Source organism: Heteronotia binoei, chromosome 5 (genome assembly GCF_032191835.1).
Source record: "Heteronotia binoei isolate CCM8104 ecotype False Entrance Well chromosome 5, APGP_CSIRO_Hbin_v1, whole genome shotgun sequence".
Taxonomy (NCBI): Eukaryota; Metazoa; Chordata; class Lepidosauria; order Squamata; family Gekkonidae; genus Heteronotia; species Heteronotia binoei.
Genome location: NC_083227.1, coordinates 51,515,379 through 51,538,251, shown reverse-complemented (window position 1 = coordinate 51,538,251; position 22,873 = coordinate 51,515,379). Strand labels below are relative to the sequence as shown.

The 22,873-nt window shown below is 44.3% G+C and overlaps 1 protein-coding gene across 3 annotated transcripts in view; it reads left to right on the top strand.

Moving 5' to 3' along the window:
* Window positions 1-22,873, top strand: part of PRICKLE2 (prickle planar cell polarity protein 2) — a 426,571-nt gene that overhangs the window by 327,049 nt on the left and 76,649 nt on the right. For all 3 annotated transcript variants that reach the window (XM_060239449.1, XM_060239451.1, XM_060239450.1), the window contains one exon: window positions 5,563-5,676. In XM_060239449.1, the coding sequence (XP_060095432.1) occupies window positions 5,563-5,676 (114 nt within the window). The remainder of the gene's footprint in view (window positions 1-5,562; window positions 5,677-22,873) is intronic.

Sequence of the window (22,873 nt, the reverse complement as noted above, 5' to 3'; positions counted from 1 at the left end):
CCATGGTTCTGAGAGCATTTATTGGCAGTTTGTGCACCTTGGTAATAGTGGGAATGAGGAGCAAGAGCATTTCCATATCATAAAACTTTATGTGCTGTTGGATTTTCTCTTGGTGGGACAATCATAAAGGGCAGTGTTGGCAGTGTTGGTGGTTGTGGGAATTATTTGATTTTGAAGACTGATACAACCAAAGCAGAAGAGCAAACTACCTGATGCATATATCAGTGCTTCACCCCCCTAGCAAGGAGGTGATATAAGCACGGGCTGATGGGCCAATGAGAGGAGAAGCAGCTTTGCTGGTGGGTTATCAGCAGGGCTTTTTTTGAGCAGGAACACACAGGAACGCAGTTCCAGCTGGCTTGGTATCAGGGGGTGTGGCCTACTATGCAATAAGTTCCAGCTGGGCTTCTTCTGCAAAAAAAACCTTGCATGAAACAATGGTGATGCCAGGGGGTGTGGCCTAATATGCAAATGAGTTCCTGCTGGGCTTTTTCTACAAAAAACCCCCTAGTTATAAGCATGTGGAATGTCTGTCAGAGCTGATCCACATGTGTAGTTTATTTTGGGTGATGGAGGCAGGTCAGGACCTGTGTTCTTTGTTTTTGCTTGGCTGTACATTTCAAAACCTATTTGCCCATTCCTATAGAGCTATTTTTTGGATTTTCTGGGAGATAGCTTTTATTATTAAATGGAAAACTTCCCAGAGGAAATGTTTAAGGGTGTTGCACATGGATTTTTTCTTTCTGTTCGATGGCCAGGAGACAAATATATGCATACATGATAACCTGATTGCCATTTATACTTGTTATCTCATCATGTATATACTCGGCGTCTTTACCACATGTTACCTTAGGGACCAGCGTGACATAATTTGGCAGCCAGTCAAGAATAAATTACTTCTGAATTCATGTAGTTTCAAGGGCATATTGGGCACAGATGCTCAGTAGCAGAAAGTCTGAGAGCTGAGTTGATCAAGCAAGAGGGCAGCTGGATATATTGATAAGGGAGTCTGGAAATCTAGCCATTCAGAAACAACAGGATTTCAATGGAGAACAGGATTTGCCTAGGACTTGACTTATGTCTTCAGTCATCCAACTACATGGGGAAAAATTCAGCCTGCCTTAGTCTTTCTTAAATTGCCTATCTTCTGTGTTCTGCTTAATGAACTGCTTGTTCAAGGATCAAGTGAAGGATGCACTATAAATGCAAAGTAAGTGGCATGGATATTTTTATTTGTAAGTCATTTTTGAAGGCAGCTCTTGCTGTTTTGTTTAACATTACCTTGCTTGAATGATTGGTTGTTAATACTGGGAAAATCATGTCATGACGTTGGGAGGTATTGTGAATGGTTGCACAAACTTCCTTGCATTTATTTAGGATTTTTGATACAACATTTGAAATCCCTCTTTCTGTGATCTCTCTATGAACATTATTAATTGTATATGTGGGGGGCATTCATGATAAGCCTGACATTGTGGAAACACATTGAAGCTGTTTAAGGTTGGCATAGATCAAGTACAGCCACCTGGTAATGCGGTAGGTAATTCCAGACAGGTAACTGTGTGGCTGAAAAATTAAGCAGGAGTCAAGTGGTACCTTACAGATATTTATTCCAGTATATTTTCTTCAAGGAGGGAAGGCAGCATGGTATAACCTGATCTCATCAGGTCTTGGAAGCTGAGCAGGGTTGGTGCTTGAATGGGAAACCACCATACAAGACCCTGCAGAGGAAGGCAATGGCAAACCACCTCTGCCTCTCACTTACCTTGAAAGCCCATTGTTAGGGTTGTCATAAGCCAATTGCAACTTGAGGGCACTCAGCTTTCTAGAGAATTCACTTCACTAGATGCATGGTGAGTATATCCATTTGGTCTGTAGTACTTCGCTTATCTCCTTTCTGTTGGAACGATTGTTGGAATGATTGAGATCCTACTGCATTGTTCTGTTTCCCTCTGCCATTCCCACTGTAAATCCTAAGAATGAAGAGCTGGTGTGCGTCATACTCCCATCTCATTTTTGGCTATAATATATAGAAGTGCTTACCATGGGGGTGGTTGTTATCTCACTGACAGCATCCTCCTCTCTGCCAAATGTATTTTTATTATTTGTTTTCTCAACTTATGTGCCCTGTCACCTGCTTCAGAAAATCCTCAGGCAGCAAATGACAATTGCAGACAATAAAACCCAATCCATACAGTGGAATAAAACCAGAGGTTTTTAAAATAAAGCCAGCCTAAAACCTATTACAAATCCATAATAGCAGCAGATTCTAATAAGCTGTCACTTAATTTCCCAAAATTCTTATTGGACTAATATGGTCTTAATGGACCAACTAAGAAATATATCCAAACAGGCCTGCTGGACATCTCTAGGGAGGTTCTTGTGAGCCAGTATGGTGTAATGGTTGGAGTGTCGGAGTGTTAACAGAGTGTAACAGCAAGAGAGGCTTGGGTTCAAAGCCCCTCTCAGTCATTACGTTTTCTTGGCCCAGTTGCCCTCTCTTTTCCTATGCAAAAAGGATGGTTGTGAGGATAAAAGGGAGGATGGTTGAACCATATTTCACACTCTGGGGTTACTGGAAATAGGGGTGCCAGCTCTGGGTTGGGAAATACTTGGAGATTTTGGGAGTGAACCTGAGGAGGGCAGGGTTTGAGGAGAGGATAGACTTCGGTGGGGTATAATGCCATGAAATCCACCTTCCAAAGCAGCCATTTTCTCCAGAGGAACTGATCTCTGTCACCTCTAAAAAGGTAAAGGCAGTCCCCTGTGCAAGCACCAGTCGTTTCTGACTCTGAAGTGACATCACATCACAATGTTTTCGCAGCAGACATTTTATGGGGTGGTTTGCATTGCCTTCCCCAGTCATCTACACTTTCTCCCCAACAAGCAGGGAACTCATTTTACCAACCTCGGAAGGATGGAAAGCTGAGTCAATCTCTTTTTTTTTTCCTTTTTTTTTCAATGTATATTTTTATTATTATTATACATTATCCATTTCTCTACATGGTTTCTGATATCCATTTTACATTTTCCCCCCAACCCACCCCCCTTAGTCTATATATCCTTTTCTTCTTCCAGCCAGGGACAAAGGACTTGAAGCTTCCACTGAATGTCCACTCTCCTTTCTTCAAGCTGAGTCAATCTCCAGCCACCACTTGGAAGTTGGCAATCCTAAACAGGGAGGAAGGCCAGAATATATAGGGAACAGATAGGGAAGGGGTTCCAGAGCAAAGGTATCACAACAGAGAAGGACCTACCTTTTGTGCCTTTTATCCTAGCATCGCACAAAGATTCGGCAGTTTGGATCAGAGACCTGTCTGATGACCATAGTATGTAGAGGATGTTCCTATGAGAGGAAGTATTCTCTGAAAAACCATGTACCAAGCAATTTATGATGTGATGGTGGTGGTGATGATGATGATGATTATTATTATTATTATTATTTTGGATTTATATCCCGCCCTCCACTCCGAGGAGTCTCAGAGCGGCTCACAATCTCCTTTACCTTCCTCCCCCACAACAGACACCCTGTGAGGTGGGTGGGGCTGGAGAGGGCTCTCACAGCAGCTGCCCTTTCAAGGACAACCTCTGCCAGAGCTACGGCTGACCCAAGGCCACGCTAGCAGGTGCAAGTGGAGGAGTGGGGAATCAAACCCGGTTCTCCCAGATAAGAGTCCGCACACTTAACCACTACACCAAACTGGCAGGCAATGTGATGATGACTATCTCCTCAGTAAGCACTTCCAAACATTAAAGCCAAGGCAAGAATTGCTCGTCATGACAAGACTGTTTTCAGCAGCATCCTGGTGGCCAGTATAACACATATAACACTACTTAAGACAGCAGATTCAACAATATATAGAAAGTGTAGGGTTCACCTGGCAACCAGTGAGAAGCTTACTGGTAAAATTTTCCCCTGGAAGTGACATCAGTCATCTCTAGGTATTGACAAAAAGCCTATGATTTTATATCATTTCTGTGTTTCCCCCAGAAGTAATGTCATGCCATCAGCTGGAAGGCCCTTTTTATTGTTCTCTCACCACTCAGAGTGGTGACAGGAAAAAAGTAGGGGTGGGGATGTCCTGTTCCTGCTGGGAGACTGACAAACTTAGGAATAGGAGACCCTGAGGGATGATATGGATGGGGCTCTGCAGCAGAAAGGGGAAATCAAAGTAAATAGTCAATTTAGTCTGGATCCAATCCAACATCTCCAAGATGGTTTCCCAGTCTCACTGTGCATGTTGTAGCAGCTGGTTGTTAGTTTCTGAAGGTCCGTGTCTGGAACTTTCTATAGCATGCATCCAGACTGCTGAGCGTTCTGCCTTTGAATGTGAATTAAGCAACTGGAAGGGCTGCAGTTCAGAGGAAGAATACATATTTCGCATGTAGACGTTCCCAGGTTTATTCCCTGCCAACTAATATTTTTCAGGTTGCAAGTGTTGATAAAGGTCTTTCTGTACTAGGGTTGCCAGGTCTGTGTTGGAAAATAGCTGGAGACTTTGGGGGTGGATCTGGGAGAGGCAGGGTTTGGGGGAGAGGGGCCTCAGCATGGTGCAATGCCATAGAGTCCACCCTTCCAAGCAGCCATTTTCTCCAGGGGAGTAGATCTCTACCAGCTGGAGATCAGTTGTAAAAGCAGGAGATCTCCAGGCCCCATCTGGAGGCTGTCAGCCCAATGTACCTAAGTCTTTTGAGAGCCATTGCAAGTTGAGAGAAGATGATACCGTGCTAGATAGACCAGCTTCACATGTTTGCCTGTATGTGACAGAGATATTTTAGATCTACGAGCCTAAATTTAAAGGGGGGGGGGGATTCATACTATACCTTACTGGAGCGTCTCCTTCTTAGAAGTTATCACTTTAGGTTCTTGCTCTCTTTTGCTGAAACAGCTGAGTTCAGGGAAGAACTAGGTTGCTTAGTTTGGATTGCTTTCTTCTGCAAGGGAATAGCAGAGGTGGAGATACATGTGTGTGTGTATGTATCACAAGCAAATGCATTACAAATGGGATCTCTTGGGACTCGACCTCGTTGCACTGCACCGTGTGCTTCACTTTTCATGTTTGTTTTTAATTATATACTCTGAGACTTGAAGAGAGAACCCAGCCTTCTGACAGATTTTATCTGCTGATTATTTTCACAAATTGTTACAGAGGAGGCCTCCGGGGCTGGCGTGTAGGTGGAGGCTCAGTTCCCCAGTCGTAGATTGGATGCCAGGCGGTGGCGTCTTAACCTATGCTTAGAAAGGCAGGTGCTGACAGATCCACCTAGGCCAAAAGAAAATGCTCACATTCTGGAGACTAACAGAGAAAACGGTAAAAGAACGACCTTGGCGGGTTCGATTTCCACTGAAAACAACCTGCTCTTTTCTCTCTTTCCTTTTTTCTGTCAAGGTAGAACATTTGCCTGTGTCCTAAGGGAAGTTCATGGTTGTAACTGCCCGTCTCAGGACTCTTGAGTGTTCTGCTCAAGGTGGTCGATCTCTTTTGTTTTGGTTTTGTCACTCAAAGCAACTATGTCTGAAGCAAAAACCAAGTACTGCAGTCCCGCTTTTTTAACATTTAGGTTCATCAGTACTACAGCTGCCTACCAGAGGACAAAGTACCCTACGTGAACAGCCCCGGGGAGAAAGCCCGCATAAAACAGCTTCTACATCAGCTGCCACCACACGACAATGAGGTGAGTCATTTGGAAATAATTGGGGAAACATTGGCTTAGCACACTCAGTGTGTGTTGGGGGGGGGGGGACATGGCTGTCTTTTGCTGTTTCTGTGGTGTGTGACAATTCGCCAGTTAACCCTGCCTTCTGGTCAATGAACTGTTAAAGGACTCTTATGTAAAACCTATAAAGTTTGTTTGTTTTTCCTGGGATCAACTTTTCTCCATCCTGGCTGAGGATAGCAAACTCCTCATTCTCTACAGCAGTATTACATTTGGTAGAAGGGAAAATAATCCTCAGATGCAATTTGGAGACTTAAATTTATTACAATGCCTATTTCATTGCCTGAATTCATGTTCATTACAGTCCTTCTAAAACTAGATAAACCACATGCCTGTAAACTTTACCTTTGGACAGGTACTATAACTGTTTTCTTCCTTTTTGTAATTGTTGCAGGTGTATAGCACACGTATAAACCCTTCCCATGTGGTTGTTTAAATTGCAGCTTTCACATTAAAACTGAATGAGACAAACTGTACAGATTTAAGGCATCTACACAGATTAGTCAAAAAGAACATTTTGATATTTGGGTTTCGACTTCAAAAACCCATTAGATCAAGTTGCTAGAGTTATTTCTGTGGGCTGCCACTATAAGGAGTTGTTCAATGGGGTGGGGGATTGAGGAAAGGGTTGAAGATGGTGGATCCTGTGAGCAGACAGGGGGTATTTCTGAAGCCCCCAGTTACATGTTACTCCCATCTCTCTGCTAAAGGAGAACATTCAGGAGCTCCTGTTTTCTGATACAGACAGCTACAGAACTAGGATTGCCAAGTCCCCTGCGACCTCCAGCAGGGAACTGTTTTTGCGCATGCAGCGTGATAACATCACTCAGAAGTGATGTCATCATGCCAGCGATGTCACGCGCCAGACGCGCTAGGAGCATCCGGGAAAACTCTGTGGTTTTCCTGGACATTTTACCAATTTGGGAGGGAAATTGCTAGAGTGTCCAGTAAAACCGTAGAGTTTTCCTGGGCACTCCTAGAGTGGCCAGTGTGTGATGTCACTGGTGCAATGACATCACTTCCAAGTGATGTCATTGTGCCAGTGATGTCAGGGGAGGATCCCCCTGCTGGCCCAATGTGGGCCAGTGGGTTGGGAATCTTCAGGGTGGGAGAACCTCCGCCCAGCCCGGGAACTTGGCAGCCCTATACAGAACTAAGAGATCGTAACAGATCCCAGTATGTATCATGGAGGGATAGGGTTGCCAACTTGCAGGTGAGGGCAGAACTCCTGGAATTACAACTGATCTCCAGAAGATAGAGAGATTTCCCCTGGAGGAAATGGCAGCTTTGGAGAGTGGACTGTATGGCATCATATTACTGCTAAATTCCCTCTCTTCCCCACACTCTACCCTTCCCATGCACCTCTCCCAAATCTCTAGGAATTTCCCAAGCCTGAGTTGGCAACCCTATGTGGGGGTTGAAAGAGGCATTGACCAACAATGCAATCCTAAACAGTTACACCTGGAGTTGCCAACCTCCAGGTGGGGGGTGACGATCTTCTGGAATTACAAGGAATCTCCAGACTTCAGACATCAGTTTCCCTGGAGAAAACAGCTGCTTTGGAAGTCAGCTTCTATGGCATTGTACCCCATAGAGGTCACTTTCAGGCTCCACCCCCAAATCTCCAGGTAGTTCCCAAGCAGGAGTCAGTGACCCTAGTTACACCCTTCTAAATCCAGTAAACTCAATGGGCTTAGAATATTATATTTGCTCCAGGAATCTCACTGACAACAGCAATTCCATGGCCAGTGATTACTGCCTAGGCTGTAATAGGTAGAGCAGTGTAGCGTGGGGATTATTGCTATCATGTTGGAAATCTCTATTGGACATTTGCATAACATTTCTGGATGCTGTTTTGAGCACCGTTTATGGCAGAGAATGCAGCCAAAAGATGTCTGAATAAGGAAATAGTTACATCAATACTTAAATCTGCAGATCGAAGATGCTAATCCTACTTTTCCTTCTCCTTTATTTTGTTTTTAAACAACCCTAATGAAAAGGCCATTAAAATAAAAAGGCCCTGTGGGTGTGGTGGGGAACAAGGAACTGAAACACAGGCCAGGTGGCAGCCCTACAGAGATTATATAAAATTATGTGTGCAAGAAACAGAGGAGTCTTTAAAGTTCTTATGCCAAAAATAAATATATATTTTTAAAGACTTGGGGAGTGAGAAAGAAACTGCTCTGCATGTTTTCAGTAAGCTGACACCACAGAACTAGGCTTTGCATCAGTACCAAAAACCTAAAAGGCCAGTTCTGCCCCCCCCATCAGCTCCCCTCATTTAAAGGCCACACAAGTCTCTTAAGTACATTGTCTCACAAGACAAGCCGAATGGTCTTGGCTTCCATTGTTGAGCGTATTGACAGTTACTTAAGGGTTGTTTTTTGTTTGTTTTGTTTTGATAATCATTAAATTGTGCTCTGATTACTCAAGAGTTCAGAGTGACAGTTGTGGAGGAGGAAAGTTGGAAAGTCCAGACCCTGAACTGCTTCCCACATTTCCCCTTTAAACTGCATAGGAGCAAAGTTTTTCTGAAGAAATCTGTGGGGAAATGTGAAAGTAACAAGTTTTAAGTAGGCCACAGTTTAGCACATCTAGTGTGTGGAGAGACGAGCTTTCTCTGCAAAGAGTAGATTTTAGCATCTGTGAAGACTCTGAAGAGCTTGTGAAGGGAAAGGGGGAAGATTTTATTTTGAACCCAAACCTTGCTTAGCTTGACTAAATGTAGACCTCCTGTGCCAGAAATCCTAAAGACCCATTATTCCTCTGCTGTTAAATGTACAAGCAATGTATAAGGTAAAGGTAGTTCCCTGTGCAAGCACCAGTCGTTTCTGACTCTGGGGTGACGTCGCATCACAGTGTTTTCACGGCAGACTTTTTTACGGGGTGGTTTGCCATTGCCTTCCCCAGTCATCTACACTTTCCCCCCAGCAAGCTGGGTACTCATTTTACTGACCTCGGAAGAATGGAAGGCTGAGTCAACCTGGAGCTGGCTACCTGAACCAGCTTTCACTGGGATTGAACTCAGGTCATGAGCAGAGGGCTCCGACTGCAATACTGCAGCTTTACCACTCTGCGCCACAGGGCTCTTGTTTTCAACTTTACTTGGTCATAGGGTTGCCAAGTCCAATTCAAGAAATATCTGGGGACTTTGGGGGTGGAGCCAGGAGACATTGGGGCGGAGCCAGGAACAAGGGTGTGACAAGCGTAATTGAACTCCAAAAGCTAGGTACTCATTTTACTGACCTCGGAAGAATGGAAGGCTGAACCAACCAAATTTGGAAGGATGGAAGGCTGAGTCAACCTTGAGTCGGCTACTTGAATCCAGCTTCCGCCAGGATTGAACTCAGGTTGTGAGCAGAACTCAGGTTGGACTGTAATACTGCAGCTTACCACTCTGCCCTGGGATTATGACTGATCATCGGATGACAGAGATCAGTTCTCCTGAAGAAAATGGCCATTTTGGAAGGTGGACTCGTTGGCACTCTACTCCACTGAAGACTCTCCCCTCCTCAGCCTCCACCCTCCTCAGGCTCCAACCCCAAAATCTCCAGGTATTTCCCAACCTGGAGCTGGCAACCCTAGCTGATAAATCAGTAGGAATTTGAGTGCATGAAGTAAAAAAAACCAGCTCTCGAAAAGGCTGTCAAGACTTTTACATTGTGAGGATGAGACACATCCTTTTTCACTTCAAAAAGACATAGTTCTAAAACCATGGCATTGAAAAAGATCTGGAGGCTTTTAAATCCCGGCCCCTATCTGCAAGGTGACCGCAGTCTGAAATAGATATTTGAAAGAAATTTTGTACTAGTACTGTTTGTGATTCTATAATCCTGTTGCTTTTATTAAATGAAGTTCATTGCCAAGAGCCCTGCAGTAACAGGGACTGGGCTATCCATAAATTTAATAAAATAAATAAACTCCTGCCCTGTGAAGGGTCCTCTATAGATGTTAGCCACATGTATGGTTAGTGCTTAAAGCCTTGGTGGTACTTTTAGGGCCATATCCTTCTAAGTTCAACCCAACGGAACAGGCTCAAGGAATGATACATATTATTTATTAGTTTACTAGATATCATTAAAGTTGTGAAGTATGGGTTGTATGCAGACTTCCTACAAATGAAAAAAACTTTGTGGCAGCAATTCCTACCATCTTCCTCTCTTGCCCTGTGCCTTCTCAAAAGCAGCTACTGAGGGTCAAGGAAGCCTCCAGCTTGCCAGGCCTGTGTTGGATCCAGGAAAGGGCGGGGTTTGGGGAGGGGAGGAGCCTCAGCATGGTACACGGCCGTAGAGTCCACCCTTTAAAGCAGCCATTTTCTCCGAGGGAGCTGATCTCTGTCAGCTGGAGAAAAGTTGTAAAAGCAGGCCCCACCTGGAGGCTGGCAACCCTCTATGTCCAGAATTATATTCCATACAGTTTAGGGGGAGGGGCTGGTGCAAGAAGGGGAAATTGACCAAACCTGTTCCCCTTTCCATATGAATGTCTTGCATTAGAAGACAACGCATTATTAATGGAACAAAAGCTAGAGCAAATGGAGAGCAATGTGCTTTTGGCAGGCTTTCCGTTCCTGCTATAGCTTCATCTCATCTTGTTGTGGAGGTTCCACCATTCATAAGTAACAGTTTCCCCCAGCCCCCCAGGGAACAAGGAGGAAGAACATAAACTGCTTCTGAAAAAAGCAGACTAAGTTGCTTTGATATACAACAACCTGATAGTTCAAGGCTGAAATGTAATCAGATGAGTTTTAAAAGAGTATGATGGGTGTTCAGTCATCAAAGCATTCATCAGCCTTGCGACTGGATGATTGGGTACAAATTGGATGACTGGGTTGGCCAACCTGCTGTAAGCACTATGATCCTGGTCTTCAGCTTTTTTCTGGTCAATAAAGCTGTATCTCCTGTCTGCTGTAATTTCTAGGCTTTCCTGTTTAAGGAATCAGTTTCAGCAACTGAACTCAGAAACGTTGTGCTGAAAAATCACATCCCTCCACAGCAAGGCTGGCTCGCCCACTATGCAAACTAGGCAGTTGTCTAGAGTGCCGGCAGGATGAGGGTACCAAATTCAGCCTCCCCCCCCTCCTCCTAGGCAAATGCCTAGTTTGCCTGCTCCGCAGCCTCCTCCTCCCTCCCTTCCCTGCCAAGTCTATTTTAATGCCCGGGAATGGGCGGTCGAGTGTCGCGCTCCCAGGCTATCTTAAGGTGCCCCTCGCCAATCAGCTGTTTGGCGGGTAAAACCACGCTAGAGACTCCTGGCTCCTATGCCAGCCCTCCCGTGTGTTCACTGTCAGTGCCGGGTTGAGAGGGCAGGCCAGCAACAGCAAGAAGGACCAGCAATTGGGAAGGAAGTGGGGAGGAGGCCTCAGTGCCAGCCGCTTTTTCTGCTACCTCAAAAGAATTTTAGCTACCTCAAGAAAGTGGGCCAATCCAAACCTCACTGGGGAATCCTAATCTGGGCTATTATGTTAATTTGTCCCCCCAGCAATGTTCCTTTTGCAAGGTTTTTTAATGATAAAATCTTTCTTGTCCCTTTTGACTTGGAAGCCAGGTTAAGAGTAGACCCAGCACCTGAGGTATCAGGAGCACCTGATTGACCTTTTTTTTCTGGACAGATTCAAACTGATCTTGCAGACGAATAATGGCAGGGCCCTTAGGGCTGTGAGTGCCACCACTTGAGCTCTTGAGCCATGCCCATTCTGGCTTTCAAAATCATGCCAGAAAATGTATTGGCACCTTTGGTTAATAACTGGGTTGCCAGATAGTTTAAGAACCTTTTCTTAAACAAGTCTTCATTGCCTAAGGATGAATTAGCCAGTTATAGACTGGTCTTTAGTTTGCTGTTTCTGGGGAAGCTGATGCAATGTATCATGGCAAAGAAGCTCTAGGGATTCCTGGGTGGCACATCTGCCCTTGAACCACTTCCATCTAGTTTCAGACTGGCTTCGGTTGCAATACTAGATGATCATCCAAAGCTTGACATGGGGCAATCTTGAGTGTTTCAGTGCTCCTTCTTGTCAGCTTTGACTCTTCAGTGTTTATATGAGACTGCTAAATGAGATTCATCAAAGATTTGTGGATGGATGTTATCAATATGTGGATGGTAACCTCCCCCACCCAGCACTGTACATTCAAAATATAAATAATTCCCCTTTTCATGGATCATTTGTGACCCAAAACATGGCTATTTTGAACTTCTGTCTTTGCATTTTGTTTAAAACTTTGGATCTGCACCCATTTACAAGGCTCCTCTGGGTTTTCTCTTAAAATCTTCTCTTTTGCCTGTGGTACTTAACATGATCTCCAATATGGTCATGCCACCATTCACGTCTTGCCATTAAGATCTCCAAAGCATGTCAAAATGTCAGTAACATCCAAGGCTGAAGTTAAGTTGAAAAATTGCAACACAGGTTGCAGCCTGCGAACCCTTCATGCCACCCCTTGTAGCCTTGCCAAGTGCAGGATGCCTTTCACCACGAGAAGCACTTGAAAGATTCCTGTAGGATGCTGAGTGCAGTCCTCAATTCATAACATACCCAGCAGATCTGCATTGAGTTCGGTGGCATCCCAATGACACATGCCTAGAAGAACAAAGTAGGAGTCAAGGTGCACCTTTAAGACCAACAAAGTTTTAATCAGAATGTAAGCTTTTGTGTGCTCTAAGCACACTTCATCAGACGAGGAATCAGGTACAGTGAGCAGAGCTACATATAGCTGGTAGGCAGTGGTTTAGAATGCAAAATGGTACAAATTTAAGATCCAATGACAGAATAGTAAAATTAACAAACTGAGCAAACCTTTGATCTGGGTAACATGAGCGTGAGAAACCAATAAAACAGTAACATGTCAAATTGTGAGAATGTCTGTTAATCACTCTATTGTTATAAGCCTGGGCCAAAATGAGGGCATTTCTTTCTCAGAAGACCAAGAGAACCACACCTGCAGACCTCCTCTTAATATCAGATACTTTGGCACATTTTTCTGCATTTTTTCCAGGAGGCTGTCTGCTCTGTTTGCAGCCAGTTACCACACATTAAAGGCTATGAAGAACTTAGCAATGCATCCAAGCACTCATCTTAATTAACTAACATCATTTTAGACCGCCTTTCTCACGTAGACTCTGTAGAGTAGACAGTGTGAGTCAATACCATCAACAAGATAGGGCAGGGGTGTCGAACTCATTTGTTATAAGGACCAGATCTGACATAATTGAGACCTTGTTGGACTGGGCCATGTTGGGTCAGGCCATGTGTGTACCTATTTAAGATTAAATAGCAGAGAAATAAACTTTATAAAGGACACAGACAAACACAATTAAATATTTTTTAAAAACCTTAAAACATGCTTAAAACATTAGCACTCATTGGTCTTAAAGGTGTTTTGTTTGTATTTCTCCCATGGGATCCAGGGAACTGGTCAAAGGAAGCTCTGACTCTTTCCTTCCTTCCCCAGGGCACCAGGAGGGGAAGGAGCCTCAGCCAATACAAGGAAGAGAGGCTTGACTCAGTAGCTCTGCTGTGTGATTGAGAGAGCCTGGAAAAACAAGCTGTGCCCCCCCTTCCTCCCCAAGGGAGAAACCTCAGCCAATGGAGAACATAGAGGTTTTGCTCGGTAGCTCCTGTGCAATTGAGGAAGCCTTACAAAGCAAGCTGTGGTGCAGAAGGAACCTGAGAGAGGGAGAAGGAAGCAGACAAGAGCCAGTTGCTAAGGGGTCTGATAGGAGCCCTCCAGGGGCCTGATTTGGCCCCCGAGCAGCATGTTTGACACCCCTGAGATAGGGCATTCAATAAATAACAAAACAGGATTTTGGGTTATAGAACGAACCAGAAGTCTAAAAACAGAACTGAGCTTGTCAAAGGGGGTGGGCTGTCAGACATTTGCCAAGAAGCCTCCCCAGAAGTCCAGCTGACACTGATAAATACCAGATGCAAGTATATTATTTTCTATGTCTTGTCTACCCTTAACCCAGAAACCAGTTAAGAAGCACTGAATAGTTTGAATAAGTGTATGCAGTGCACCCAAGGTTTATGTTTTCTCTTTGTTTCAGACTTGGCTGTGGGTGCTTGGCAAATATTTGAAAGTTAGTGGTATGTTATGGCAAACGTGAGAATATTTTTCTTCTCCCGCTCTTTGGCCTCCCCACTCTTCCTCAGAACCCTGCATACTGGCATGATCTGCTTGTGGACTGTTGGCACAGTTAAAGCCATGCTACAACAGCCAGATAACTAGCTGACCCAGCTACAGTTGCGTAATGCCATGAGGGTGATTCTTGCCGCTAAAGCTGGCAGATCTGTGTGCACTTGGATGTTTGGTTAAGTCAAGATGTCATACAGCTTCAGCTGGATTCTTGCTGTCTCTCATAACCCCCTTCCCATACTTTCATATGCGAACACCCCTTTGCTTCTTGGAGATGCTAAGAAATGCTTTTCATTTGAGGAGTGCCGAGTTGTTTCTGTGCCATCAGTTTTGACATCTGGTTGCCTTCTAATGCAGAACAAAGAAAAGAAACAAGGAAAGCACCCTAAATTAGGCTGAAGTCCTGGAAACATTTACTACAAAGTTGTCTCATTAATTCAGTTTTGAGAAATGTGAAGGATACTGGTGAGCAGGTGGAGCTCTAGTGCACTCCTCTCCACCCCCAAGACAAAAGTCACAGCCACAGATTAAAATATCCTACTGTAACTTTTTAGTATTTCTTGCATCTCTTCATCCACCCCATCCACACACACCCCAAAAAAACTCTACATGTCCTGGTGTATTCTGGCTTTAATGAAAGCAATTCTGGGATAGCCTGTTTGAGAGTGAATGCAACTTTAGCCTTCTCAAGACCCCAGCCACTAAGAGAATCAGTTCTAAGCAGAGCAACACGTAAATCAAGGGGCTTACAAAGGTATACCTCTGCTTAGAATGGCAGTAGAAGTGAGCAATCCTGAGCAGGTCTCCTTACAATCTCACTAACGTCTAATAATCAGTGGGGCTTCTTCCCAGAAAAGTCCCTTTAGGACTGTACTGTAAGAGACCCTGAAAGATTAGGCCAGAATAAGTATGTTGGCCTTCAAAGAGCCACAGGACTCTTTTTTTCTTTTTTCCATTCATTCCAAAGTTCCAGATTTTTGGGAGGAATATCTTTCTTTCTTTTTTTAATTTTCTACAACAAACAGAAGCTCCTCTTTCACTTTTCCTCGTCGGTTTGGCTGATCTCTGCCTCCTTGCCCCTACCTATTATTTCATCTCTTAGGCCCAATCAGTGCTAAACTGTGAAGAGGGGTGCTGTTTTATACTTTGGTAAGGATAAAATTAACTAAACTAGGATAGCTTTGCACCTGGCAGTTTTAGCAGGTACATTTTCAGACTTCACGTCTGCCTGCTTGTATCCTGTAATGTGTGAAGAGAACATACACATTTATTTCAGCCTGCGTACAAGGCAGAAGTACATTTCAAGGAGCTAGCAGGGCTCTTTGCTGTGGCACTTTGTGTTATCCACCGGGTAATAAATAAATGGATGGGCACACCTGACAGGCTACAGTGGGTGTTCATGAAAGCTGGAATGTTTACTTGCTCAATTTGCAACGTGTAGAGCAATCATAACTAAACTTCTATTTTAATAAAATCAATTAAATAAGACTGATATATTAGAGAACGTTATCTACTCAAATCAAACCTGCAGTTGTTCAATTAATTTCCAGAAAAGGCTGTATATCATGTAAGTGTGGCTTTCCTCTGTCTTTTATATGACAGAGAAGGTGTGATAAACAGTCTTTCCATGACCTTTCAAATTTTTCTATGCCTGTGTGTATTTATATGGAAAGGAAAGGTCCCCTGTGCAAGTCATTTCCAACTCCAGCTACGCAGTTAGGGCTGCCAAGCTCCCCACTGTGGAGGCCTCCTACTGGCAACCTCATTTGCCCATTTTACCATAAAGTTTCCAGTGATTCCTAGAGCTACTCTATGTCACTTCTGGGGAAAATCCAGAATGTCATAACACAGCCAATGTTGCTTATCTCCGTTTCCCACCCTCAGCCCTCCCGCAGATTGCCATATGCAGCCTGTCAATCTTCCAGTGTGTACATATAAAATCACATATATATAACTATATGTATAAACAGCCTCATCCTTCTCACTTGCTATGTGAAGGATCAGCTCCCAACATCATCCAGCCTCTAGAAAGTTATGAACAGGATGGCCAAACTGTACTGCTTTCCCCAGCATCTGGCATTTGGAGATGTACTGCCTCTAAGCATGAAGATTCTACTTTGCTGTCACTGTTAATTGCTGTTAACAGCTTTGGGTCTGTGTTAAAGCCAATCTTAATAGCAGACATCACCCTGCCTTGCAGGAGTTACTTTGGTAATAAACTATGGAACTAACTGCATTATGTGAACAGACAATATGTTTTTTGAGGCTGCCTGGTCTTGCTTTTTCCTTTTATCTCTACAAATATGGGAAACCAGTGGTGGGAGGGAGCAAATACCATGACATCACAGCAAAGCAATGATACATTTTAGCAGGCCTCGAATTCAGCAGGAGCTCACAGGAGCACAGCTCCTGAACTTTTCAGACAGTTTCCCCTCCTCCTCCCCACCTTGTCCATTGGTGCAGCTGCATAACAATCCCTGGATGAGCTCTACCACCTATTTTTCTACAAAATGACCCCTGCATTTTACAGAAAAGGAAATTGATTTGTGCCCAGGTTGTGGTCTGAGGCTAGGTAGCTGTCTTTTAACCTCACTACTTACTGTCTATAAAGTAGATGTTGCAGTAGCAAAGGTCAGGTCAAAGGAGTGGATGAGTATTTGAGACTCACACTCTGCCATTATCTGGCAGTCAGTTTGTGGCTTTGCCTAAGACCTTTGTCTCTTTTTACTTTAGTGTTCCGTTTCCAGTGAGTGACAGTCAAATGCTTTTGGGCCGTTTGCAAGCATGACATGAGGGCAGCAGCACTGGTATTCAGAGGGACACTGTCTTTGAATATGAAAGCTCAGTTTAGCTATCATGGCAGACAAGATAAAACAGCACCATCCTGAGCAGAGTACCACCCCTTCATCCTAGGCAACCAATAGGATCAAGGGGCTGGAGCATCTGCCCTATGAGTAAAGGCTGAAGAGTCTGGGACTTTGTAGTTTAGAGGAGAAAAAAAACTACAGAGGAACACAATAGAGGCTTATAAAATTATGGATGGGGTAGGGAAAGTGAAAGGGGTTATGCAGATTGATGAAGGTTTTGTTAAGGGAACCTCCATATTGATAGGCAGTAAACTTCTGAAATATAGTGCTAGGAGGCAACATCAGGAGAGGGCAATAGCCTCTGTGCCTGGTTTGTTGGCACTCAATGGCAATTGGTTAATCACTGTGAGAACCAGGTGGCCTAACTAGATGGACCACTGGCCTGATCCAGCAGGGTTCTTTGTATGTTCTCAGGTTGAATAGAGTTGCACCCTTCTAAGCTCATTAATTTCAACAGACTTAAAGGGTATAACTCTACTTGGGATGGCACTGATAGTGGGGCAGATAGGAGGAAATTTGGGTAAGTGGAGTTTGGGGAAGCTGTGAAGATTTAATGGTGTGTGTCTGTGACTTGCAGCATCTCCACATTTTGAAGGCAGCAGGTACCATTGTTTATGACTGTCTGAAGCTTAATCTCATAGTTTCATGTTCAGCGCCAGGGCTTTTTTTAGCAGGAACGCACAGGAACACATTTCTGGCTGGCTTGGTGTCAAGGGGTGTGGTCTAATACGCAAATGAATTCCTGCTGGGCTTGTTCTATAAAAAGCCCTATGTGGAACAATGGTGACATCACGGATGTGGCGTAATATGCAAATGAGTTCCTGATTTCTACCAAAAAAGCCCTGTTCAGCACATTGCGATGAACCATACTAACTAGCTACCTACTTATCAGGGAGGGGAGAACATCTGCTTTGCATTCAGAAGGTCCTGTAATTAATCTCCTGCATCTCAAACTAAAATGATCAGGTAGGAGGTGATGTTAAAGTCCTCTACCCAGAGACTCTGGGGAGCAGCTGCCAATCTAAGTTGACAGTACTGACCTTGAAAGCCCAATGGTCTCACTCGTATCAGGCAACTTTGTGTGTATATCTTCTAGTACAAAGCCAGTTTGGTGTGGTGGTTAAGTGCACGGACTCTAATCTGGGAGAACTGGGTTTGGTTCCCCATTCTTCCACATGCACCTGCTGGAATAATCTTGGGCCACTCACACTTCTCTGAGCTGTTCTCTGAAGAGCAGTTCTCGAAAGAGCTCTCTCAGCTCCACCTTCCTCACAAGGTGTCTGTTGTGGGGAGAGGAAGGGAAGATAGTTATAAACCACTCTAAGACTCTGAAGTGGCCCTGTGGCACAGAATGGTAAAGCAGCAGTACTGCAGTACTGTGGTCTGAACTCTCTGCTCATGGCCTGAATTCGATTCCGGCAGAAGCTGGTTCAGGTAGCCGGCCCAAGGTTGATTCAGCCTTCCATCCTTCTGAGGTCAGTAAAATGAATACCCAGCTTGCTGGGGGCAAAGTGTAGATGACTGGGGAAGGCAATGGCAAACCACCCCATAAAAAGTCTGCCATTAAAACGTTGTGAAAGCAACGTCATCCCAGAGTTGGAAACGACTGGTGCTTGCACAGGGGACCTTTCCTTTCCTTTCCTTTTTCTAAGACTCTGAGTGAAGGGTGGGGATACAAATCCAACTCTTCTTCTTCTACTACTATTATTACTACTGCATTTGTATCATTCCTTGTTCCAAGAAGCTCAGGGTAGCACCCATGATTCTCCTTTCCCCATTTTATCCTCACAGCAAGCCTGCAATTACGCTGCAGGAAAGGGTGACTGATCCAAGGCCTCCCTGTGAACCTCGGTGCTTCAGGTGCTGATATTACTTAAGACTGTGCACTTGAATTAGTTAGATTCTTTTAAAATATATTAGTTGAGAATGTGCTTCAAAAGTTTCTTCTGGTCTGGGACTTATTAACTTACACATGCACACACCCAAAGGCACTTTATACATGGCCTATTGGCACTTCAGGATTACAGCCAAAAAGCTGAATGTTGCTGGCCAATAATTACTAATGATTGGTCTGTGTCTCTCCCTTATCAAAAAGCAGTGTTTGCATTGACAAGTTGTAAATATTTTAAGCATTTCTGAACAAGAAACAAATCCACGGCACCCCTTTAATCATCTTGACAACATTGTGTTAGCCTTGGCTTAATCCTGAGTTCAGTTTCACTGTGCACCAGCAACTCATTATCATTTCGTAGTCTAGTTCTTGCTGAAGTCTCTGAGTACCGCTGAAGGACCTTTAAAATAAAGCCCTAAATCAGCTTGTAGTGGGTGCTTTGTTTCTTCACTTGGAGTTCAGTGGCGAGTGAATTAGCATTGCTCAGTTGACTCCAAAGAAACTAGGTCAGAGAAGATTAAGGCAGCCTTTGTAATCCATTTTGGTAGCTGGTCGCTGACAGAATTTTTGCACCTTTTCAGACACAACAGTTTTAACAACCAGTTGTTAATGGATTTTATTTACCTTTTCATACAAGGCCACTGGTTAGCAAGGCATGGTTGAGCTGTTCTTGAGGTAAACTGCTTTCTTCTGTTTTCACCTCATCTTTGCACTTCTGAATTGCTGTAGTGTGCTGTTTAAAATGTCTGCAGTGCTTCCAGTAGCACCATGCTTTTTCCTCTGCCCCTTTTCATCACACAGTCTTTGTTGAACTTTCTTTGAATGTTCTGTTGAGCGCTCCAGCACTAGACTAATATAATGTGCTCTAGGTCTGCAGTCTCAGGGCCTACCCTTTCCTTATGAGCTGTCTCTGCTCCTCCCTTGGGCAAGCCGCACTGAGCCTGCTTCGGCGGAGAGAGCAGGATATAAATCAAATCATATAAATAAATAAAAATAAATAACACTTCAGTGCACCAGTGGTACCATTGCGACATACTGAGAAGTGCTATCTTGGTCTAGTGCTATAGTGTTCAATTTAGAACGTTAAAAAAAAAGTTCGAGGAAGATTGTGCAGTGAACAAGGGCTGGGGGGAAAAGCTTGGTACTGTTTGAAATGGCCAGATTGCTTCAGAGACGGCTCGTTTTAATGGAATAAAATTCGCTGTATGAAACCTCAGTATTGCTTTACTCAGAACCGGGCCAACAATGGAGTTTAGAGAGGTAATGTGAAAGGGGCCTAAGATGGCCATGTCTTTTAGACAGTGGTAATATACAGTTCTGAAACTTTGTTGAGGAGGGGCTAGAAAGGGATGGACCAGTTTCCTTTTCCATTTTACTGTAATTTTTTTAGTCAACTATGTTATGCTCAGTGGTGCCTCATGGGGCAGGGGCACCCAGTTACACAGTGCCCCTCTTTTTGCCAATGCTCATCATCAACTAGGCTTCCCAACCTAGAGGCCGGCCACCGCTGGCCGAGGCACACCAAGAAGGGAGTCCAGGACAGCAACCGACCGTCGGGGTGCGGAGGTCTGGCCCGCAGATTCTCGGGCTCTATTGCACCTGCGGAAGGAGGAGGAGAGAGGAGGTTTTTCCCCTCGAGGAAGAGGTGGGGTTCGCTCACGGCAGCCGCCTCGTCGTCTCTGGAGCGTCCCGGGGGCCAGAGACAAAGAGCTCCTGCTTCGCCTTTGCAAGCAAGTGGAGAGGAAAAGGGGGGAGGGCGAGGGTTGGATCCTGATAGGAAGAGGTGGGGGTGGGTGGGGACATTCTTCCCCTACAAGGCTCCTTTACTAGAGAGAGCCAGAAGGGGAGGAGTAGGAGAACGACAGAGAGGGGTGTACAGGGCTTAAGCGAGCGTTCTCCTTTGGCAGTCTTTGCTTTCCTTGGCGAGAAGGAAGCTGCATTGTTCTGGTTGCAGCCTTTCCATTCGTCTGAGTGTGTGCGCTCATGTACGGTTAGAAATGCAGATCTGGAGCTTCCGGTATCCGGCGAAGCGAGGCGGCAGCGTCTCAAACCCTCGGCTTGAGACTTGCCGAATTCTCAGCCTTTTGGGGGGGCCGCTAGGTCCGTACTAGCTCCGTGGAGGAGCCATAGTACTTGGAAGGGGCGAGGGGCAGGGGTGAGCCGTTTTGCTTCCCCCGTCAAAGTTCCTCCTACCTTATCTTCCCGAAGGCAGAAGACGTCCCAGGACGATTCAGCTTCAGCCGCCGGTTCACAGAGGTGGTGCGTGGAAGCTGGTCAAGACACGGTGCTATTTACTTTATTTTACTTTTCCTGGGTCTGGGACGACACTTTGAAATTTCACTTCATCTTTGCAGTCGTAGGGGCTGAAGCTCTTCCCCCCCCCTCCCTCCCGCGTGTGTGGGTGGATGCGGAAGAGCCGGCGGCAGGTCGGGTGAACGGAGGAATGGACGAACGCTCTTGACTTTGAGACGTGGCTGGGCGTTTTGTGTTTGGAGAACCCCTCTCAGTGTTTGTCTGACGGTCCCCCACTGTGTTTGGATGGAAGACTGGAAGGTGTGGGCTCTTTAAGATGGAGGTGGTGCTTGTGGAGACGTCGACAGAGCTGAGACTGATGAATGGACGGTGGCTGAGAAGCCTAGTTTTGTTTTAGGCGAAGCTGAGGGGAAACATTAGCATCACCGTTTCTGTTGTAAAACGTAAGGTGTGTAAGGCTACAATTAAGCCAGCCTGTCAGAAAGTAACGTAAGCAACGGGAGAGGGCCAATGGACTATAATAAACACTGAAAAGGAGCAAGAGGATCAAGAGACGAAAGAACTTTCTGCAAGAGTTGACCCAATAGATTTCACGTTTGGATTCTGGACTATATTCTGTGGTTTATGTGGTTCTAGCTGTTCAAAGTGCTTAAAAAGTATTTGAAAAGTATTTGAAAAGTTATATTGGACACATATTAGAACTGCAAGGTCTCTAAGTTTGTTATTGCTTAAGAGTTTAAGAGTGAATCTAACTTAACTTAAGATTCCAAAAGGGGTCTTTTTTTTTTTTTGTGCCTTTTGGAGGTATAGTCTTTCTTTTTGGTACTTAAGTACTGGCATTTATTGGATAAGGTTAACAGTGTCCTGTTGAATATTTGTTCTTTTTCATGATGTCCCAACAGGGTAAAACCAAATTCTCACCGGGCCAACCAAGAGCAGTGGGTGCCTCAATTCCACAGGATTCTATTAAAGAAATACAGCAGAACTTTAAAGAGGCACTGAATCAAATGCAGGCTACTCTATCCAAACAGATAGAAGGGTTAGCAGATAAATTGGAAGGTTTAGACAGTAAATTTAATGACACCAAAAAGGATCTATCCGAAGTGGTGAAAATAACGAAATCAATAGAATATAAATTAAAATTGACAGATACTAAAGTGGGAGATCTAGAGCAAAAACAGGTTGAACTTAATAGTAAACTGGTGCAGTTCGAAATGGGGAGGGCGGAAAATATTCTTAGATTTCTTAATATACCTGAGGATAGGAATGAATGCCTACTAAAGCTAATGGCGGATGCGTTAACAGACATCTTAGGAATGGAGAGTGAAGAAATAGAGAGAGAAGTTGATTGCATTTATAGGGTCAACACGTTATATGCTAAAAAGAATGATCTCCCCCGGGAGGTTCACGTGAAATTTACCCGTAGGATTACCAAAGAAAGGATATGGAGGGAAGCCAAAGAAACGCAAATAATGATAAAGGGCACTAGAATTAAGATAATGAAGGAGGTGCCTTGGTCAATAAGAATTAGGAGAAGAGAATATTTAAAGTTAGCGGAGAAATTGCAAGATAAGGGTATTATATACAGGTGGCTAGTTCCTGAAGGAATGTCATTTACGTATGCTAATACTAGATACAAAATTGATTCCATTCCTAAGTTAGATGACTTTATTAGCAACCAGGCAAGAAACTGGCAAAGAAAAGTGAAACCCAAAATGGTGAAGGATACGGATGAAATAAATGTACAGGGTGAGTCCTTACACTTAGCAGACCCTCCATACTCAAATGAACAAGAGGAGGGAGAAGTAATTCAAGAAGAAGAAGCCTCACAAAGAGAAACTAGATCAAAGAGGAAGAAAAAAGCTCAGCCGATAGACTAATAGAGAGTCCAAAACAAAATTATGATAAATAAACTGAGGATTATTTCACTGAACGTTAATGGATTAAATTCCCCCCAGAAAAGAAAGAGAACTTTCCTCCAACTTAAAAAATTTAAGGCAGATGTTATCTGTTTA